The sequence below is a fragment of the Peromyscus californicus genome, unplaced genomic scaffold (assembly GCF_007827085.1).
Source record: "Peromyscus californicus insignis strain IS unplaced genomic scaffold, ASM782708v3 Scaffold_10__1_contigs__length_136768540, whole genome shotgun sequence".
In the NCBI taxonomy this organism is placed as follows: Eukaryota; Metazoa; Chordata; class Mammalia; order Rodentia; family Cricetidae; genus Peromyscus; species Peromyscus californicus.
In genome coordinates this window covers 54,716,835-54,736,409 of record NW_026294391.1, presented here as the reverse complement: position 1 = coordinate 54,736,409, position 19,575 = coordinate 54,716,835, and the positions used below count along the sequence as shown (strand labels likewise).

The 19,575-nt window shown below is 38.7% G+C and overlaps 1 protein-coding gene across 2 annotated transcripts in view; it reads left to right on the top strand.

Moving 5' to 3' along the window:
- Window positions 1-19,575, top strand: part of Ophn1 (oligophrenin 1) — a 358,580-nt gene that overhangs the window by 306,709 nt on the left and 32,296 nt on the right. For both annotated transcript variants that reach the window (XM_052733231.1, XM_052733226.1), the window contains exon 19: window positions 2,110-2,269. In XM_052733231.1, the coding sequence (XP_052589191.1) occupies window positions 2,110-2,269 (160 nt within the window). The remainder of the gene's footprint in view (window positions 1-2,109; window positions 2,270-19,575) is intronic.

The window sequence follows — 19,575 nt, the reverse complement described above, 5'->3', positions numbered from 1 at the left end:
TCCCAAGAGGAATTTTCAGAAGCAGGCAGTAAGATGCAGTGGAATATGCTTACACTTGAACACCAACAAATTCAGGTTTGCATCACCTGCCTTTCCAAACTGACATTACTGACCACTTTACCCTGGGTGCTTCAGCTCAGACCTCAGAATAAAATACCCCTCATTTTGCAGTTGTGAATATTCAGCAAACTGCTATGGTATTGAACAAACCTCAGGTCCCTTCAAGGCTCACAAAAGGAGATGAAGGCGCTTGCCTAGTCCGTAGTGGTTTAACCATTCCAGATCACTTGGTGGCAGCATGGAGATTCTTTTCTATTTTAATAACTGAACAAATTCTGTCACTAAAGAATAAAGGTTAATTGCAGAGGCATTTAAACTGTTGAAAGGGACTGATCAGCAGCCAGAAATATCAAAGGCCTGAATGCTGGCAGCTCATTACCATCTGAATGGCACCCAGCCTTTGTTAAGGGCTTAAGAGACTTTATTATAAAGATTGGTCTAAGGATTCTGTCCCCCTTAATTACCCACTTAATGTCAAGAACTTGCTTGTTGATGGGTCAGTCTCTCAGGGCCTTTGGCTTAGGTGGGTTTGAGTATTTGTATTTTGAGTGGGCAGCTGGCCTGCCCCTTATTCTAACCTCTACACCCCCACAGCCAAACTGGCCAAAGGGCTGCATGCCTTTCACTTGCCTGCCTCTAGTAGTTTAAAAGAGCTTTAGTGGAGTTCAGTTCCTATAAAAATAATTAATTAGTAACTGTTGTGTGCCAGGAACACAGTTGGAAGATGTTTACCACCTAGTAGAAGAAGCAGATAATTAAACTGAAAGTTGCAATGTATTCTCCTTGCCAGTATTATTAGTTAAGATGAGGACAGTACCAAATGGTCAGACCTGAAATCACATATACACAAAGCAACACTAAACGGACTCCGCAGGTTGTATTTATGTATTTGTGTATATGTTTATACATAGCAAGAATAATCAAAGAAAAAGAGGACATGAAATTGAAAGGTGGTAAGCAGGGTATGGGAGGAAAGGAGAGAGGGAAATGGTATAATTGTATTTTAATTGAAAAGACATTTTGAAGAAATCAGGAGAGAGGGAGACCAGGAATCCATTGTCTTCCTCACACCCAGAAAGAAGGCTGTCTTTACTTCTAAATTTTACTTCTTCATTTTCAGATGAGACTCCAGTGAGATGCAGCCACCTGGAAGGAGATAGATGTCTCCTTAAGCAAATCAAGACCAGATATGGGGGATAGGGGACATTTAAGGGAAAGGGTTGGCATAAGAGAAAGCTAGGAAATTCTGTCTGCAATAACCATAGTGTAGCCAGAAAACGCTAATCTAAGCAGTTCAGTGCAACACTTGTCAAAGGTTAGCAGTGCCTATAATGGAGGTTCTTAGAAAGATAACAAATTGCAGAAGAACTGTCCTCTCTAAAGGCTTTTTGCCTTCTCCTATAAGCGGTGGGTAGCCAGTGGTAAGAATTTACAGAGTAGAGATCTGACAATCAGATTGCAAGAGCTACTCCCTAGCTCAGCAATTGTCACTCCATGAATTTGCTTTTTCAGTCTTCTTTGTTTTGCAAAAGATGAAGATGGTCAAGGGACAGTCAACACTAGTATCCTTTTGGCCCTTTCAGGTTTCTGTTTTTTTAACTGTGGGACTAGAATGGCCACATTCCTCACTAGAATGACTAGTAGGCACCCTTTCCACTGTTGTTTTTTAAGAACAAAATGGAGTGCTAGGAAAGCCCTCCACCTCTGGGTTGTACTCCTAATCTACCTGCTGTCCCCCTTGCCTTGCACACACTCAGGCCTTTCTCCTGCCTCCCGACACCCTTTACTACCTCCACATCTGTCTCGTAACTCCTTCAGGGTTGCTAACTCAGGTCCTTCTCTCTCACTTTGGCTCCTATTCATGTACTATCTTGTGTGGAATGGCTACCCACTATACTAGTCTTTTTCCATTGTGTTTTTTTCTTTCATGTATGGTTTAGGCCTCTTCTTTTTCTATTTTTTGGTGTCTCTTACCTCCTTTAGCACGTAGCATAGTCCTAGTTACTAGAAAAATGAATCTTTTTCATTGTTTTCTTTTTCTTCTGGCAGTGTGTGTGAGCACAGCAAAGAGAATCTTATGACACCTTCCAATATGGGGGTGATCTTTGGGCCCACCCTGATGAGAGCTCAAGAGGACACTGTGGCTGCTATGATGAACATCAAATTCCAGAACATTGTGGTAGAAATCCTGATTGAACACTTTGGCAAGGTAATCATTTCCTATCTTTAATATCTCCCCTCCAAAGAAGTGACATCTGTCTTGTCTCCCTTAACTGTGTTTGTCTATCTGCCTGCCTCCATCCCTCCTTTTCTCTCTCCTTTCTTTCTTTCTTTCTTTCTTTCTTTCTTTCTTTCTTTCTTTCTTTCTTTCTTTCTGTCTTTCTTTCTTTCTTTCTGTCTTTCTGTCTGTCTTTCTTTCTTTTTCTTTCTTTCTTTCTTTCTTTCTTTCTTTCTTTCTTTCTTTCTGTCTGTCTGTCTGTCTGTCTTTCTTTCTTTCTTTCTTTCTTTCTTTCTTTCTTTCTTTCTTTCTTTCTTTCTTTCTTTCTTTCTTTTTCTTCCCCCTCTCTCTTTCTTCTTCTTTCTTTTATTTAGATTTTTAAAGCAAAACATGTTATAAAAGGCTTGGCTATCCTGGCACTCACTATGTAATGTAGATCAACCTAGAACTTGTCATCCTCCTGACTTATCTTCCAGACTGTTGGAATCACAGACACAAAGTTGTGTGTCTTATTATTTGGTTCAAGTTGACAGTGAAAAGAAATCCCACTGTGCCACAATGACATGTTTTTTTGAAGAGCTATAGATTAAAAATAGGGCCTTGTACATGATAAGGAAATACTCTACCATTTATCTATCTTCAAGTCCTCTTTTTACTTTTTTTCAGTCAGAGTCTTACTAGGGTGTCCTCGTCAGCCTTAAACTCACTCTGTAACCCAGACAGATCTTGAAGTTACAGTTCTCCTGCCCAAGCTTCCCAAGTATCTGAGATTACAGGTCTGCACCACTAAACTTGGCCACAATGATGTTTAACATTAAATCTAACACTTGGCATTTCATCTATTAAGCAACTGTTGCTTGAACATGTACTATTTTTATTATCAGGCAAATGCTGGGAATATTAAAGAAAAAAAGCCACTGACTGTTTCTACGACATTAGCCAGGGAGTGTGGTGATATATTTAAGCAGAGGAAAATAATAAGGAAGAAGGTGATACATATACAATGAAATTATAGGATAGAAGAGTTATAGTTCTTCACATAATACCAAGTCTATGACTGGTACCCCCTAATCAAATGACAGATTAATAAGAGAAAAATAAACATCTATGTAAGTTTTATATGACATATGACTTGGTAATACTCTAGAATAACACCCCCAAACAACAGGTAAACTTGTACTGTATGATGAAGTATATAGTTGTAGAGAAATATGACTGTAGGCCAATAGGGTCTGATGGAGTGCTAATACACTGGAGGCAGGCCTGTTTGTTCCAGTTTTTTTTTCTTTTGGTGTTTCTGTACCTTTGAAATTACCACTGTTTTCTTTGGATTCCTCTTGATTTAACTTACATAACATACTTTAGAAGAAAGTCAGAAAATTCTTTTATGACCTGCTTCAGTGAAAATGGGTAACAGAATGTCTGAGAACCCTTACGTTTGTTCTTTCCTCAAATGTCAAGTCCCATATTTTAGGATAGCAAATCTTGAACCCCCTTTCAAGACCATAAATAAATCAGTATATTTATTTTAAATTACATCGCTTTCTAAAATGTTTCAAGGTAGAGTATTTGATGTCATGTATAACTTATAAGGCAGCATATATTATAATTTGGTCAAATGAAAGGGGAGAAAATAAAGGGAGACAAAAATGAACATGGTAATGTGGTTGAGACAAGAAATACTTCTTAACATGTATTGTTCACTTGCCACAAATATCTTATATTTGTAAGAGCTTTTTAACAGACAGTGCCCTCCATGGGAAGCATTATTTTAAAGGAACTTTGTTTGAGTTGTGGAGGCTGATAGAGTCTGAGTCTATCCATAGCTCAAGTCCAAGCTTGATCATTTGTTAACTACATTAAGTAAGATGCTCAGGTGCTGAGATGCTGCACGTAAACATACTATGGCTCTAATATAAGAGATGTTTATTTCTTGGTTGTAAAATAACCCAACCAAGATGACTTGATATAATCAGGATTCTTTGTTCTTTCTTAGTGCTCTGAGCCTAATATACTGCTTTTACTCCCAATGGCCATTCATTCTCTACATTCTAGCAGTTGAAAAGAATGACAGACAGAAGTAGAGTTTATAACACTTTGCTTTAAGGTTCTGATCTGGGAGTTAGACATAGTTTCTATTACATTCCATTTTCTAAAATTTAATCTTACAATCATATTCACTGAGAAGAGATGCAGGAAACTAGTCCTTGCTTCTTTTTCCTTGTTTTTTTAAGCCACAATCTTGCTGCAGAGCCCAAGATGGCCTTGACTTTGTAGTCAGTCTGTTCAGCCTCCCAAGTGCTGGGATAAAAGGCATATGTGGCTGTGCTGTCTCAGGAAGGTAAAGTCTTTAGTTCAGAACATTCCCAACTGAGACTTAAAAAGGAATAGGAGAAGGCATATGAGGAAAAAGTGTGCTCTGCCATATTGTCTGTGTTACTTCAAAAACCTTTCATAACTTTTCTGAGTTTTGTCATCAGAAATTCAAAGAGGATTATAACCTTGGTGACAGCCACAGGTCCAAGGTTATTTCTCTAGGAAGTGACAAAGATAATGAATGCCAAAACTCCGTTAGGAAGAAGTCAATTCCAGTCTTCCATAGCACAATAGGGTGACTGTCACACATAAACTATGCTGAAAGCGGAGAATTTGTGAGTCTCATCACAAAGAAACAATAAATATATAAGGAGATGGAACTACTATTGGATTCTTATGCACTGTGTGTGTATGAAATTATAACACTGTGCCACATATATATGTATAATATGTGTCAACTAAAAAATATTAACAAGAGATATTCTGACTAAGAGCCAAAGTACTACATTAGGTACTACTGCATTACTAGTCATGATGTGTAGTGACAGTTTGGGGTCTACACAATGTGCCTTGTAATTATTATTAGTAGTACTGTTATAATTAGGGCTTTCTAGAGAGGTAGAACCAGTATGTTACATATATAGATACTAGAGAGGAGCCCTATAAGGATAATGTGTTTATGGCAGCAAAGAAGTAACAGCACAGTCCATCTATGATGGGCTAGAGACTCCAGGATTCAAGTAGTATGACTCAGTCAAATTCCAGAGGCCTAGAACCAGGGAAGCCAATAGTATAAGTCATCTTAGACAGAAAGGCTACAGACAAAGGGATCCTGGAAGGGGTGATACCCTGGTGTAAGAGCAGGAGTACAGAGGTTGGTAGGTCGATAGTCCTGATGTCCAAAGCATCTGAAGAAAATTCTCGTTCAAAAATTAGTCTTCTGCATTTTCATGGCCCCAAGAGATCAGATAGGTTCTTCCACACTGAGGGTAGATCTTCCTTATGTCGTCCACTTAGACTCACAGGATAACCTCTTTTGGTAACACCTTCATTCTCACTCTCAATAATGTCTCTAGAAATTCCTTAATCTGTCTGACACTTAAAAATTTTCATCACAGATTCTAAAGGTGAACAAAAAGGGAAACAGGCAAAATGAGTTGCAAGCAGATAGCCCAGTATGAATAAAGGTCCCAGAGCTGGTATTGTGTTACTCGAACATGACGTGGCAATAAGAGTAGCAGATTACACTGGAGTCAGCCAGGGCTCAGGGCTGAAAAACAAGTGGCTGCATAGTTGATGAGTTTGGAATGTGTGGATTTTGTCTTGCCACTGCTAGGAAAGCATTGCTATAATCAGCCTTATGTAAAAGGGGCTGTGTTTAGGCTGTAGTCTGAAGAACAGTTCGCACAGTGAGAGCAGTGCTGTAATCGAAGCACAAAGAAATTATATTCTGAGTTAGGGCAGTGGGAAGAAGAAGAGAGAGGTGGAAGCATTAGGACTTAGTAATTAGAAGATGCAAGGGAAGGGGGTTTCTGATGCCTAGATTTCTTATTTGCCTGACCAAGTGAATGCAGCCACTCTCTTTTTTGTAAGGAATATAGAATGGGAAAGTTTGGGAGAGATGAAGGAAAGCCCAGTTTGATGCAAGTTAGATTTGACAGTTCTGAAGGTATGCAGAGAACATTGTTAATGTGAATCTAAATAAAGGGTCACTGAACTTTTTCTTAAACAACTATATTGTAAACAGTTTAGGATTTGGAGGCTACAGAACTCTGTCACTGGCCAATGTTGACTATAGAGTAGGGAAGCAACCATATGTAAACAGGAGTGGCTGTGTTGTACTAACTGCTTATAAAAATAGGCATTTAGGCCCATTGCCTATAATTAATTCAGCCCTGGTGTAATGATTAGATTTCATTTATTGATGAGTTGATTTATTCACAAAACATAATTGTCTATCATCTATCATCCAGCTGTCAAAGCTGTCTGTCCGTCTGTCCATCCATCTATCCATCCATCCATCCATCCGTCGATGCCTGTGTGTGAGGTTTTGTTTAGACATAGGAAATAGGCAAATCTATATAGACGAGAATAGGTTCAAAGGATAGCAAGGGAAGTAGTAGGACTTAGAATCCACTGCAAAGATTTTTGGCTTTATTGTCTATGACAAAAAGTGGATTTTCAACAGTGGATTGACATGATTTTACTTATTTTTTATAGGAATATTCTAATTGTTGTGGGAAAAAATAGCTATAGTAAACAGAAATAGAAGAAGACTAATTAGAAAGCCATTTTATTTTATTATATTTAAATTTTATTTATTCATTTATTTATTTAGTCATATAATATATCCTGTTCATGATTTTCCCTTTCTCTAATTCTTCCCAGATCCTCCCCACTTCCCAACTGACTTAACTTAATGTTCTTTCTTTCTGTCCTTTCTATCAAAACAACAATAACAAAAAACCCAAAAATCAATTCAAATCAAACAAGAAACCAGTAAGACAGAAAATGGCAAAGGAAAACAAAGTAAAATAAAAAGCCACAAAAAATGTACTTTGCTTTGTGTTGGCCAACTCTAGGCATGGGGGCTACCCTGGAATGTTTTTGATATAACAGTGACACTATTGAAGAAAACTGATTTTCCCTTCCCCAGCAGATATCAATTGCAATAGCTTCTTGGTTAAGGATGGGACTTCGTGTCCACTTCCCTTCTCAGTGCTGGGATTTAGTCCAAAGTCTCTCACTCTCTGCACATTGTCCAGTTGTGGGTCTCTGCATTAACTCCTATTTGATGCTGTGGGAAGTTGCACATACATTGCTAATGAAAGTGAATCTCAAATCTTATAGCATGTGCAAAAGTTAACTCGAAATGGATTGTGTAAAAAGAAGCAAAATCATCTGAAAAAAATGGAGTATTCGGTTGCAGATAAACTTTTGAAAAACTGCATAGGAGAAAGTCTGCAGGCCTTTGGACTTTTTGAAGAGTTTTTCAGCATGACACCCAAATCCAACCCAGAAAAGAAAAACAAGCAAACAATAGATTGGATTTTTATGAGAGTTGCTGCCAAGTGGGCAAAGGATTCATGTCTAGAATATATAAAGGATTCTCAAAGCCAACTACAAAGAATCACACATTGTAATTATTAAACTGGGTAAAGTTATGAACAGTATATACAGATGGCAAGTAAGAAATTAAAAGTTGTTCGGGATAACTAACCAGTAGGGAAATACAAATTAAGGCCCCAATGAGATAGCACTGCATATTTACCAGAGCAGCTAAAATAAAAAATAGTGACAATCCAAAATGGTGATGTGGGTACATAGAAGCTCAAATGTGTCATGCTTTTCAAATGGGAATAAAATATAGGACAGCTTCTCTGAAAAATAGATGTGCAGTTTCTTAATTAAAGCAAAACAAACCAAGCATGGACTTCTGTGGAACCATATTTTACTCTCCTGAGCATTTGTCAGAGAGAAGCAAAAGCTGTTTACATGAAACCTCTGCAGGGATTTTAATTTCTCCATTATATTACTACTGTATGCCAGGCATTATGGGAGACATTTTACACTAAAGTTCACATTAGGATAATTGAAGGTGTAGTCAAGTAACTTGTCCAGGGTCATGGAATGAGCATGTTTTGGAACTCAGATGTAACACAACTCAAATCTACACTAGGCTACTTCAGTGGTGGGGATAGTCATTAGAGATGAAAAGGCCAAGGATATTTGAGAATAGAGTTCCCAAAGGGCCATCCACATAGTGAAGATTTGTGTTCGAAGATGTCTGTGGTGGTTTGAATGACAGATGTCCCCTATAGGTTCAGATATTTGAATACTTGATCGCCAGTTGGGGGGCACTGTTTAGGGAAAGTTTTAGAAGCTTTAGGAGGTGGAGCCTTGCTGAAGGAAGGACATCACTGGAGGTCAGCTTTGAGAGTTTAGCTTTGTCCCACTTGCCTCTCTTGTAGTTTGCTCTGCTCTGTCTGCTTCCTGTGAGTGGATAGAAATACGATCTTTCTGCTTCCTGGCCTTGCCCCCATTCCATACTTCCCCACCATTTTGGACTTTCCTTCTAGAACTATAATTCCAAATAATCTCTTTAAGTTGTCTTAGTCATAGCATTTTATCACAGCAACAAAAGTAACTAATACAATATCCTAATTTTAACATTTGGTGGTCAACTTCTATATCTTGAGTGAAGAGTTTAGCTCCAGGCAGAAAGGGGCCATGGAAATGCTTCAGTATGCCCTGACTTACTTCACTTTAAATGTCCTTATTCATTTGTGAGTGGATAGAGGAACAATGATGGAATGTTTAGTCTGTTATCAGTCAAAACCCCCAAATTTATGGCTGGGTGGTGGTGGCACACGCCTTTAATCACAGCACTTAGGAGGAAGAGGCACTGTGAGTTCAAGACCACCATGGTCAACAGAGCAAGTTTCAGGAATGGCCAGGGATACACAGAGAAAGCCTGTCTCAAAAAACAAAACCAACAAAACCCACAAACCTCCCCAAAATTCTATAAATTTTAAAGATAAAAGGCCAACTTTAATTTTACCAAAAGATCTGCTCTTGAGTAAGTGACCTTAATCCCAATGGGGTTTACTTCATGTGAAACATATTATGTGGATATAGAAAAAAACTTCTAGTTTACTATGCATTTATGAAATTGCCCTTTTTGAAAAAGAGAAAAAAATGATATGTGAGGTTGTTCCAGAAATTATGGACCTTATGTAGGTGTAACTACCTAGAATAGTTGTGGGGATTAAAAGAGATAATATATGTGAGAGTTGAGGCCGCTTGGCAAGTACTAGGGATTATATGTTCCTGCCAAGTTGTTCAGCTAATGGGATATGATTTTTCAGTTGACATATATTATAATTTCAGTAATATTTTTCCATCTATGCTTGCTCTTTAATAGAAAGGGCTTAAACACACTGGTTTTAAGTTTTTCTATCAGCTTCTTTTTTAAAAGAATATCCAGATAGTCTGAAAATAAAAGCTAAATGTATAAGGCAAACTGATGTTTAAAGGAGTCCATTCCTAGATCTGTCTTGGCACTTTTTTTTTTCAAAGTAATTTGAATCATCTCTAAATTTCTAAGTAGGAGAGCAGATAAGTAATGAGGGAAAGGAAGTTCTCCCCCTACACTAATCCCCTAGAATAGCACTGTCAATTATTCTGAAGTTCTCAGTCTCTTTAGCTCATGGAATGGTGTGTAGCAGGGTTCCCGAACCCGATACTGCTGGCTTGAGACACAGAGGTAATTTCGATTGACAAAGTAAGGTTGGTTTTTGTTTTCTGAACATTTTGTTTTGGGAAGCTGTTGGGAATTGCAGGGAAAGAGAGGGGCTGGCCAGCTGGGAAGGCAGTTCTTAGTGATTTAGTTCTGAGGACAGTTTTGTATGTTCCTTCAGGAGATGGAATATGGGGTGGATCCATTTGAATATCAGAACTAGAAAGTGACTTTAAAGATCTCCTGACCCAGGCACTTCATTTTACATAAAGCCTTTTTCTTTTTGCAAAGTGCACTACTCCAACGTCATTCCCACTCCTAGACTTTGGAGTCATATCCCTATGGTTCTTCACAAGTACTTTATAAAAGGGCTCAGGTACCAGCTTTGAATCCTTGCCTATCTGCTATCTCAAGCGTGCTTTTAAAATGCATTTGTCAGCCACACAGCCAAACATTAGCACTTTCCTCATTTATTGCTCTTGATTGAACTGTGTTAGTGCTAGAAAGCAGTTGGTCAACTTCCTCAGACTTAGATTTTTGTGCAATGAACCTGGAATCAGGCTGGGTGCAGTGGGGTGAACTGTACTCTTAGCTCATCTAGTCCTCATTCTGACTCTGAAATGATGCTGAGATACTGAGCGTGTTAAGTGGTGAAACTCAGACAAATCTAGTTCTATCGGCTTAAGGCTGCATCTCAAGGAATGGATTTTTTCACTATTTTCAAGTGAAATATTAAGAACAGTAGTCAGTTGTGTTTGTCTTTGTATCACTGACATTGACTTAGTTGTTGTTGCTTCTGTTAAGTCCCCTCTGCACTGCTAATATGTGTATTCGAATACTTTCATTTTCCTTATATGTATTTTTTAGTATTGGGCATGGAACACAGGGCATCACTCGTACTATGACCGCTGTACCACTGAACTACAGCTGTAGTCCAACATTTCCCTTCTAGTGAGTGGGTAATTGCTTTTCAATTATGCACAAAGTTGCTTCATGGTCTTAGTGTAGTTTTCTGGGAAAGAAATTATTTTCAAGGTAATTAGGAAATCCACTACTAATATATGCCAAACTGGATTTTACTGTAGCTGGAAGTTTTTCTGTGTCCCGCCCCGTCATTTTACTGTCTCTAAAGATGAATGGTTAGAAGCCATGGTTGAAGGGACTGGAAAACTGAAGGACGCAGTCCTTGCTGCAAATGACTGAGGGCAATTCTTATTGTAAACTAGCCAGAGAAAGCTGGATTGTTCTCAATACGAAGTTTGTGAGAACTCAAATGCTGCCTGTGTTCCCAAATGTCCAAATAGGAACTTATCCAGGAAAAAACCCTCATTGATGTTGTAGCAACATGATGGATTTGAGGAGGCAAACAAGACTCCCTTTTAAAAAACAACTCTGATTTATGTATTTTTCTGACACCCAGTCTAGCAGCCCAGAGGACACAGCCCACAGCCCTGTATGCTGCTGCTTCCTGAAATATAGCTTCTTTGAATTTGAGTCTGCCGCCAGAGGGCAGCAAGAGAACAGTAAAATACCTTTCCCTCTTCTTTGTGGTGGGATAAATGACAGACACACATAGATATAAAGATTAATTTGAAATGTAACTGATGAATACAAATTATAATGCATTTTACTATAAAACTTGTTTTTATATTTATGTTTTAAAATGTACCTATCTTCATCCACATATTCATTTATAGTACACACACATTCGTGTGTGTGTTCATGCGATGTAGGTATACGTAACAGAGGCATATAGAGAGGGTACGAGAATCTAATTAAGCCAGATCTGTGCTTCATTGTGTTTAATTTCTGAAATTATAAGGTTAAGCTAAAAAGTTATTAAAAATAACATTTTTATTAGCTTGTACATGTTAGGACATTTTCAGAATCTAATATGTAGTTAGCTGAGAATTTGACAAACATTTTCAAATGAATCTTCAGAAAAATATTTTTAAGTATGAAGATTGGGATCAAAGTGTAACCCGAAGAAAAATACGTTTGAGCAGAGAATTATTAAGATTGAGAAATTTCAGATGTGTTCATTAGTCATAGTGAATCTTTAAAGATACAGTTTTGAGATTTCAGCCCCGGCTGAGTTGAGATCTTCACACACTCTCCAGAAGCCTGATTCTCTTAGCCTTTGGAGCAAGGTCAGGACTTGTTTCAGGTGACTAAGCATGTCCAAATCCGATGAGACGGCGTGTGAAGTACAGGGTGCATTTGGGAGTGACATTTGCCCCCAGTGTTCAGAGACCTGAAATGCTCAGTATGAGTCACTCTTTCGATTCTGGTCACCCTGATAGTTCTCTTGAAGATTCAGCGAAAGGTAACACTCCATTCTCCTCCCCCTTTCCTTTCTCCAATGGCATTACAGCCATTCCAGCAGCAAAAACAGTAGATAGCATTGAAAGAGTACTTACTATATGCTAAACCTTTGATAGTCAACGTCCTATTGAGTCCTGCCAACAACTCTATGAGTTTTTCTCCCATTTTACTGGTAGGTAATGAGACATGGAAAGGCTAAGTTGGTTGTGGGTTATCAAAATCAAATATTTTTATTGTTGTTGTTCATATCTAGTTTACATGTCCAGGTGGAAACACACATAAATAGAATAAATAAAGAATCAGATTTTAAAAAAGGTATTATTAACTTTCTTATTGTTGTTATTTTAAGTGCTGGGGAGAGAACCTTGGGCCCTGCACCTGTGAACTGCTAGGTTCTACCACTGAGCTACATCCTTAGCCCTTGAAGATCTAAAAAGATTTCCAAAATCGTATAGACCATTTTCCTCAGTAGACAGTGATTGTTTCATAGACTTTATCTCTGCCTCTGCCATTGCTTTGGAGTGCTCTGAAGTCTCCGGTCAAAGTCTAGACGATATAGTAAGACTGGGGTCAGTAGGCTACAGGGCCAGATGGTGGACTCTGGCAGTCAGACTTGGAACAGCCTGACTTTCTGCAGTCAGACAGTTGTGCCAATAAGAGTCTTAGAGGCTAGGGATCAGTGAAGGAGCACTGAGAGATTGTGTGGTTTATTTCTGTTCTCTGAGATTTTGTGGCTGATGACTGGGTTACTGCTACTTCTCTGGATTAAGACAAAGAACCCAGGAAGTGTCCAGGTTATCTATATAGGATTTTCAACTATCTCTAGTGATGAGAAAGCAATGAAAAGAATGGAAAATAACTTTAGAACCAGACAGCACTGGAGTGTAGTCCTACTTGTATTCTTTGCTAGCTGGGTGGTCTTGAGCAAGTCAGTTTATCTCCCTGAGCCGTGTTTGCCTCTTTTAAAAAAGGAGACTAATAATTAGCCCTACCTCAGAGTTATTAGGATGATTCAATATGATAAAGGTATTGAGTGCTTTGTATATAACACATTGCCCATCTCCATACCCCCTTCCACCAGTGTTTTATAATATGGATGGGAAATGAACTTGATCTCAGTGGTGACATTCTCCTATAATCATTTTACCTGCCCTTTAATTCATTGTAGTAAAATAAGCTTGTCTTAGAGGTCCTGAGACCCTTATTTACTTATATTTCCTTGTAGTAAAGAAGCTCTTAACTTCCACAGCATAAATCATTCTATGCTGGTCCAAAAGATATCTACCAATCCATTCTTAGTAGAAAACACATAATTATCAATTCCAGTCAGAACATTCTTAGCAGGATCTGACTGCATTCTTTTATTCCCTTGGTGTTCTCATTCCAAGGCAACCAACCAGGGGAATGGATAGACAATCAGAGCATGGGTTACAGACCTAGTAAATATAGTTAATGAAAGACAATGGCTATTTTCTACAGAAGATGCTATACTTTACAGGAAAGGATACTATATTGGGCCTTAGAACTTGGGCTCTAATCACAATTGTACCTTCTACTAGTTTTGGAGCCTTGGGCAAGTCATGTCTCCTCTTTGAATATTAGTTTTTCCGTAAGTACAATGTATGAATAGGACTAAATAGCATTCTACAATATTATATCTAAAAAAATCTTAAAGAAAATGTGTTGCTGAGTCAAAAGACAGTCTTAATGACAGCCCTCTTTTAAAAGTTGGCTCTTGTTTACAGCAGACGTGACATTTTCCAAGTTCTGTACATACTCCAAGCAAACTTGGTGACACATTTGATGTTTAAAGTGGTTTGTGCCAAATGCTAAGAGCTTATTATTTTTGACCCCATTGCCACCTTTGTTTCTAATGTAGTTCAAAATGCAGTTTATGCTAATATAACCAGACCTCAGAAAAGCTCAATCTAGTATCAGCCAGAGTATAAATGGAGAGTTGATAGAAAGCTGGGATTCTTCAGGGCCAGATATTATAGCTTTGGTTTATAGAAAATCCAGGTAGGTTTTTTTTTTGTTTTTCTTTTCTTTTCTTTTGTTCTGCTACAGTCTGATATATGCAACCTGGAAACCCCATGTGGGGTGAATCTCCATAGTTGTTCAGCTCTGTGAAGATTTGCAAGAGTTGAGTTTGATCTCTTAGTTTTTTTGACAATTTGAAAATGACTACCTTACATTAAACTTTATTTTCATACTTAAATACATGACGTAGTAGTTTATGAACCCCCAGTTCTGGCTGTGCCCCAAAATCTAAGTGTTATTATCCAGATTTAGTCCTCAGAACTGTTTAGAAAGAAGACAAATGTCCTGGAATTGGACACCTGACTCCAACCCCAGGCAACAGCCAACAGCTATCTGAATAGAATATAGTCTTGGATATTGATTTCCTTTAGATCAGACATTGAGGATTCAACTCAGTACTAACCATGTGTCCACAAATAAGCACTATTTTGGCCCCAGCGTCTATTCTGACCGCTCTCTGAGATTGTTTTCCTATCCTCACTCTCAGTGACTTCAAGAGACTCTGTATGCTTACCGACTTTGTAGAGGGAAATCAGTCAGTCCTATAGTTTCTAGAGTTTTGATGCATGGGAAAACAAGCTCTGTCTGACCCTGTTCCCATTCAAAGAATTATTTGTTAAACTTTAAATGTTTCCTTCTTATATAGTAGAAAGAGTGTTAGCCTTGAAGTCAGGCACTTCTGAGTTCATAACATGGCCTTGCTACTTATTATCAGGTGGCCTTGGAAAATACCCACTCTTTATTCCCAGCCAAGCCCTTGGCCTCAAATCCCCTCTCCAGCCTCTTCTCCAAGGTGATCTAGTCTTTCTGTTAGTTAACTATGCATACTTACTGTTTTAGTTAGCTATGTAAGAGACCCCAGAGTACAACGAAGGAAAAATGAGAACCAATGCCCTGTCAGATTCTTGGGATAGTTATTTACCTCTCTCATTTATGTTTTCAACCATTCTCTCCTCTTTTAATATTGTCAAAAGGTGTGGCTAGATGGATTAAATCTGTGCTGACAATAATGTAGTAGTTAACTAATCATGTATTTAAAGCCCAAGTTTTCTTTGGAGAGAAAAGAAATTCGGAAGAGTCGCCAAGTAAGTTAATATACATAAAGTACTTAGAACTGTGCCTAACATAAATATGGTATAGGAGCTTCCCATGAAAACAGACCCTGACCCATTGCCTGACCTTGGGAAAAGTTTGTACTATTGAAGCTATACTTTAGTCACTTGTCTCAGTCAACAGCTAGAATCACTCTTTCTTCTTTTCCTCTTATCGCTGTCCCCTTCTCTTTACAATGATACCAGAAAGTGTAAGAGAAAACTCAAGTTAAGTCTGTAGGTCATAGCCCTGTTCTCAAGCCCCCCATGATATTCATTCAATAAGTGTTTACTAAATTCATACTATGTAACAATCAAACTTCTAGGCACTGGGAATACTCCTATAAACAAAACAAAAGCCTTTTAAAATGAGTCTTATATTCTCCTGGGGAAAGACCAATTAGATATATTTATCAAATGATAGTAAACACTCTGAAAAAAATAAAGCAAGGTAAAGGTTGATATTTATAAGACAATGAAAGGCCTTTCACAATGGGAAATTTAGACAGTGATCACAATTGATTAAGTAAGTGTATAAGCCACGGAAGCTATCTTAGAGTTCTATGAATACTAAAAACCAATTACAGGGGCCCCGAGGAAGAAGTATGGTTGGCATGTTAGACAGTAAATGTTAGACAATAAGCCGGGTGGTGGTGGCGCACGCCTTTAATCCCAGCACTCGGGAGGCAGAGGCAGGTGGATCTCTGTGAGTTCGAGGCCAGCCTGGACTACCAAGTGAGTTCCAGGAAAGGTGCAAAGCTACACAGAGAAACCCTGTCTCAAAAAACCAAAAAAAAAAAAAAAGTTAGACAATAGTGAAATGAGCAAAGTAACCATTTGCTTCATTTCCCTTCTCAAAGGCAGTAGAGTTGCACATACGTTAAAGTTCGTCCTTAAAATGATGTGGCCCAGGCAGTACACAACTAATAACAGTATTCCCGAAGCTGAAGCAAGAGGATTGCTGTAAGTTAAAGGCCATCCTGAGCTACATATAATGAGTTCCAGGACAGCCTGGGCTACAGAATGAAACCCTGTTTCCAGAAGTAAACAAAACAAAACAAAAATACACAAAGTGAGATCTTTAGAGGGCCCACAGAACAGAAAGAGGTAAATCACTTCTCTTACCACAAGAATTGCCAAAATTTCCACATTAAAGTTTGGCTCCATGGTTTACATCTGCAGACCAGCTTTGGGAAGGATGTTGCAATCTGTGATGACTTTGGGGTTATGCAGGCCACATTTTAATTTCAGAGTGGTCACATAACCGGGATTATATGGCCCCTTTGCTTTTTTATATATCTCTCATTTAAACAGAACACAGCTTTAAGCTTCCCATTTACCTTCTCTAAGGCCTGATTACTGGTATATTGGTAGAACAGGTCTCAGAAGGTTCCTGATTAGTGTCTCAGTCAACTTGGTGCTGCTTCCTAAAGAAAAGCAGGCCTCAAGGAAGTGCTGTTGTCAGTGAGATGTAGATTGTATAATGAGGGGAGGGATAAAAAGATCATTTGATGTGGCAGAGACTTTGGAGAGCCCCTGAGTCCATATCCCCTGTTTGTGTGTGTACCACAGAATCATTCCAACCACCCCATTTCTTCCTTCCTTTGATCTTGCCCCTGACAACCAACATTTCTTTCTGCCCCTGTCTTTACCCAAGTATACGTAGATGTCAGTTCTTTTTAGTGTTGTTAATATTTATAATTATTACCATATATCGATAGCATACTATTTTGCAGTCTAGGCTCATAATCTCATTCAGTGACTACAACTCTATGAGGTAGTCATTATATTTGTTTTGCAACTGAAGCCTCATGTCTTACCTAGGGTCGCATAGCTAGTAAGAAGCCAAACCTCAACACAGCTGAGCCAGACTCCAACCAGACTCAGGAGCCTTGGTGTGATACACTCTCTTTCCTACTCCAGTTGGACACATGGCGAAAAGGTGTCTGTTATGTAATGTAGCTGGGCCTGGTAGCCAAGATTCATCTGCTCATTGCAAAAACTGTTGTTGAGCTGCAACTTCTTGTCTGGTGCCCTGTTCCACCCTACCTTTTACACACACATGAGTGGGAAGTCTCTGATGTCAGGAAATGAATATGATTGCCTCAGAATTTTGTATTCCCATTAATATTCAACTAATACTTGGGATGTAATGTGTTAAATATCATGATAAAAATGTGCACTGTATTCTATAGAGGTATGTGGAGAAATGGCGGTGTTTTCTCCATCACCACAACCTCCTCTTTCGTGTCTTCTCCTATTTGTCCTCCTCTTCCTCTTCATTTTCAGTCCTTTTACTTTGGGTGAAATATAAGGTGATATAGTTCAGGGTTGCCTGACCCCTGGATCCTCTTGCTTTGGCCTCTCAAATGCTGGGACCACACTTGTACACTAGCACATCTGGCTACAGAAGTTTTCTCACAGCAGTTCACTCATGAGGAGAATCCTGAAAGTCAAAAGAGTAGATTAAGTGAGATACCAGGGAACTCCCTATAGTAGAAGTCTTCTATAAGAAGGTATTGTAAATTCAGTGGTTCAAGTAAGGCAAATGTTCATTTTTACCTTGTATAGAAAACGAGAGGTGACAGTCCATGATAGGATACCTCACCATCCTCATTACATGGACTCAATATTTAAGGTTTAGTTAGGGTTCCATTTGTCCTTTTTTGGGCCATCCAGAGACAAAGGGAAAAGAAGCAGAATGGAACATATACAGCCTCTTTATAACATCACAATTCAAAAGGTTATGTGCATCATTTCCACTTATATTCCATTGTTTAAAACAATTCCATGGCCTCACCCCACAACGAGAGGCTAAGAAATGTCAGCATGGGTACTCAGCTAAAACACAGTGACCTCTATTAAGGAGGAACGAGAGGATAGGTGTTAGGATGAGCAGTGAGTAGCCTCTACCACAATTGGGTTTGTGGTCTGCTAATCACTGAAACTCTGGGTACATACAAGAATGAGAGACCAAAGAGGCAAAGAAGTATTATGAAGTCAAAGGAAGAAATACCTAAGAGCAGAAAGAGCGATCAGGACTCAGCATAAGGGTAGTATATAGGAAAATAGGTGCTGGAGGTTGTGAGCAGTGACCAGATTTTAGAGTACCTCCTGATAATCAAGGAATTTAATATGAACTTTGTCCTTAAAACAACGAGGAGTCACTGAGATCTTTTAAACTGAGGAACAGCACAATTCAATTTGAGTTAAGAAAGATCACCCAGCATATACCAGAGTAAACAGATTCAAGAAAGGAGTGACTGGAAGCAAAAGGAACAATTAGGAGCTATGTAGTAATCAGAAAGACATAAAACTCTGAGCTAAGGCAGTGGCAGTAAACAGGAGAGAGAGATCAAAGAGATAGAAGGAGGTGTAATTAGGAAACCTTGGTGAGTAAATGGATGTGAAATTAGAGACAGGGAGGATATTGGAATGATGTACAGATTCTGGCTTGGGCATTACCATTGTTTTAGGTAAGAAATTAGAGAAGTCAAGTGGTGATGCTTTTGAAAATGTTGTTTGAGATGTCCATGGCATCACTGAATAACTAGATACACTGATATAGAAAAATGTAGATGAGTCTGGGAGTATGGGAAGTGCAAAAGGATGGATGCTGTGGTGAGTCTATGTTCATGGGAGTACCAGAGCATTGAGAGCACAACCCTGAACAATATCAAGATTTATTGGGAACCAAGGAGAGACAGATACAGGGTAAGGCTCCAAATCAAACAGAAAGTAGAAAGGAATGGGAAAGACATTGTTGGAGAAGGACTAGGTTGCAATACTGATGAAAATACTATTGTTGCAATACTGATGAAAAGTCAAAGTGAGGATTCAAAGTTGTCCTTTGGGTCTGGCAAATAGGTGATTACTGTAAACATTATTTAGAGCTGGAGAGATGGCTCAGCAGTGAAGAGAACCTGCTGCTCTTACAGAGGAGCCAGGTTGAATTTCCAGCTCTCATATGGAGGCTTACAACCATCTCTAACTCCAGTCCTGGGGGTCTGACGCCCTCTTCTGGCCTTCAGGCATGACATGCATGTAGTGCACAGACAAACCTGCAGACAGAATATGTATACACACAAAAATAAATAATCAAATTTATAAAACATTCTTAAAGAGAAGAGGTGTGGCCATGAGCTACATTGAGGAGCAAATAAAAGATGAGCAATGAAAGTCAACCAGGTTGAGGAATAAAGATGAAAAAGTGTATGATGCCAGGTCAGGGAGAATGGTCCAGAAGAGAGAGTTCAATGAGTCTGAATGCTGCAGAGAATTAGTAT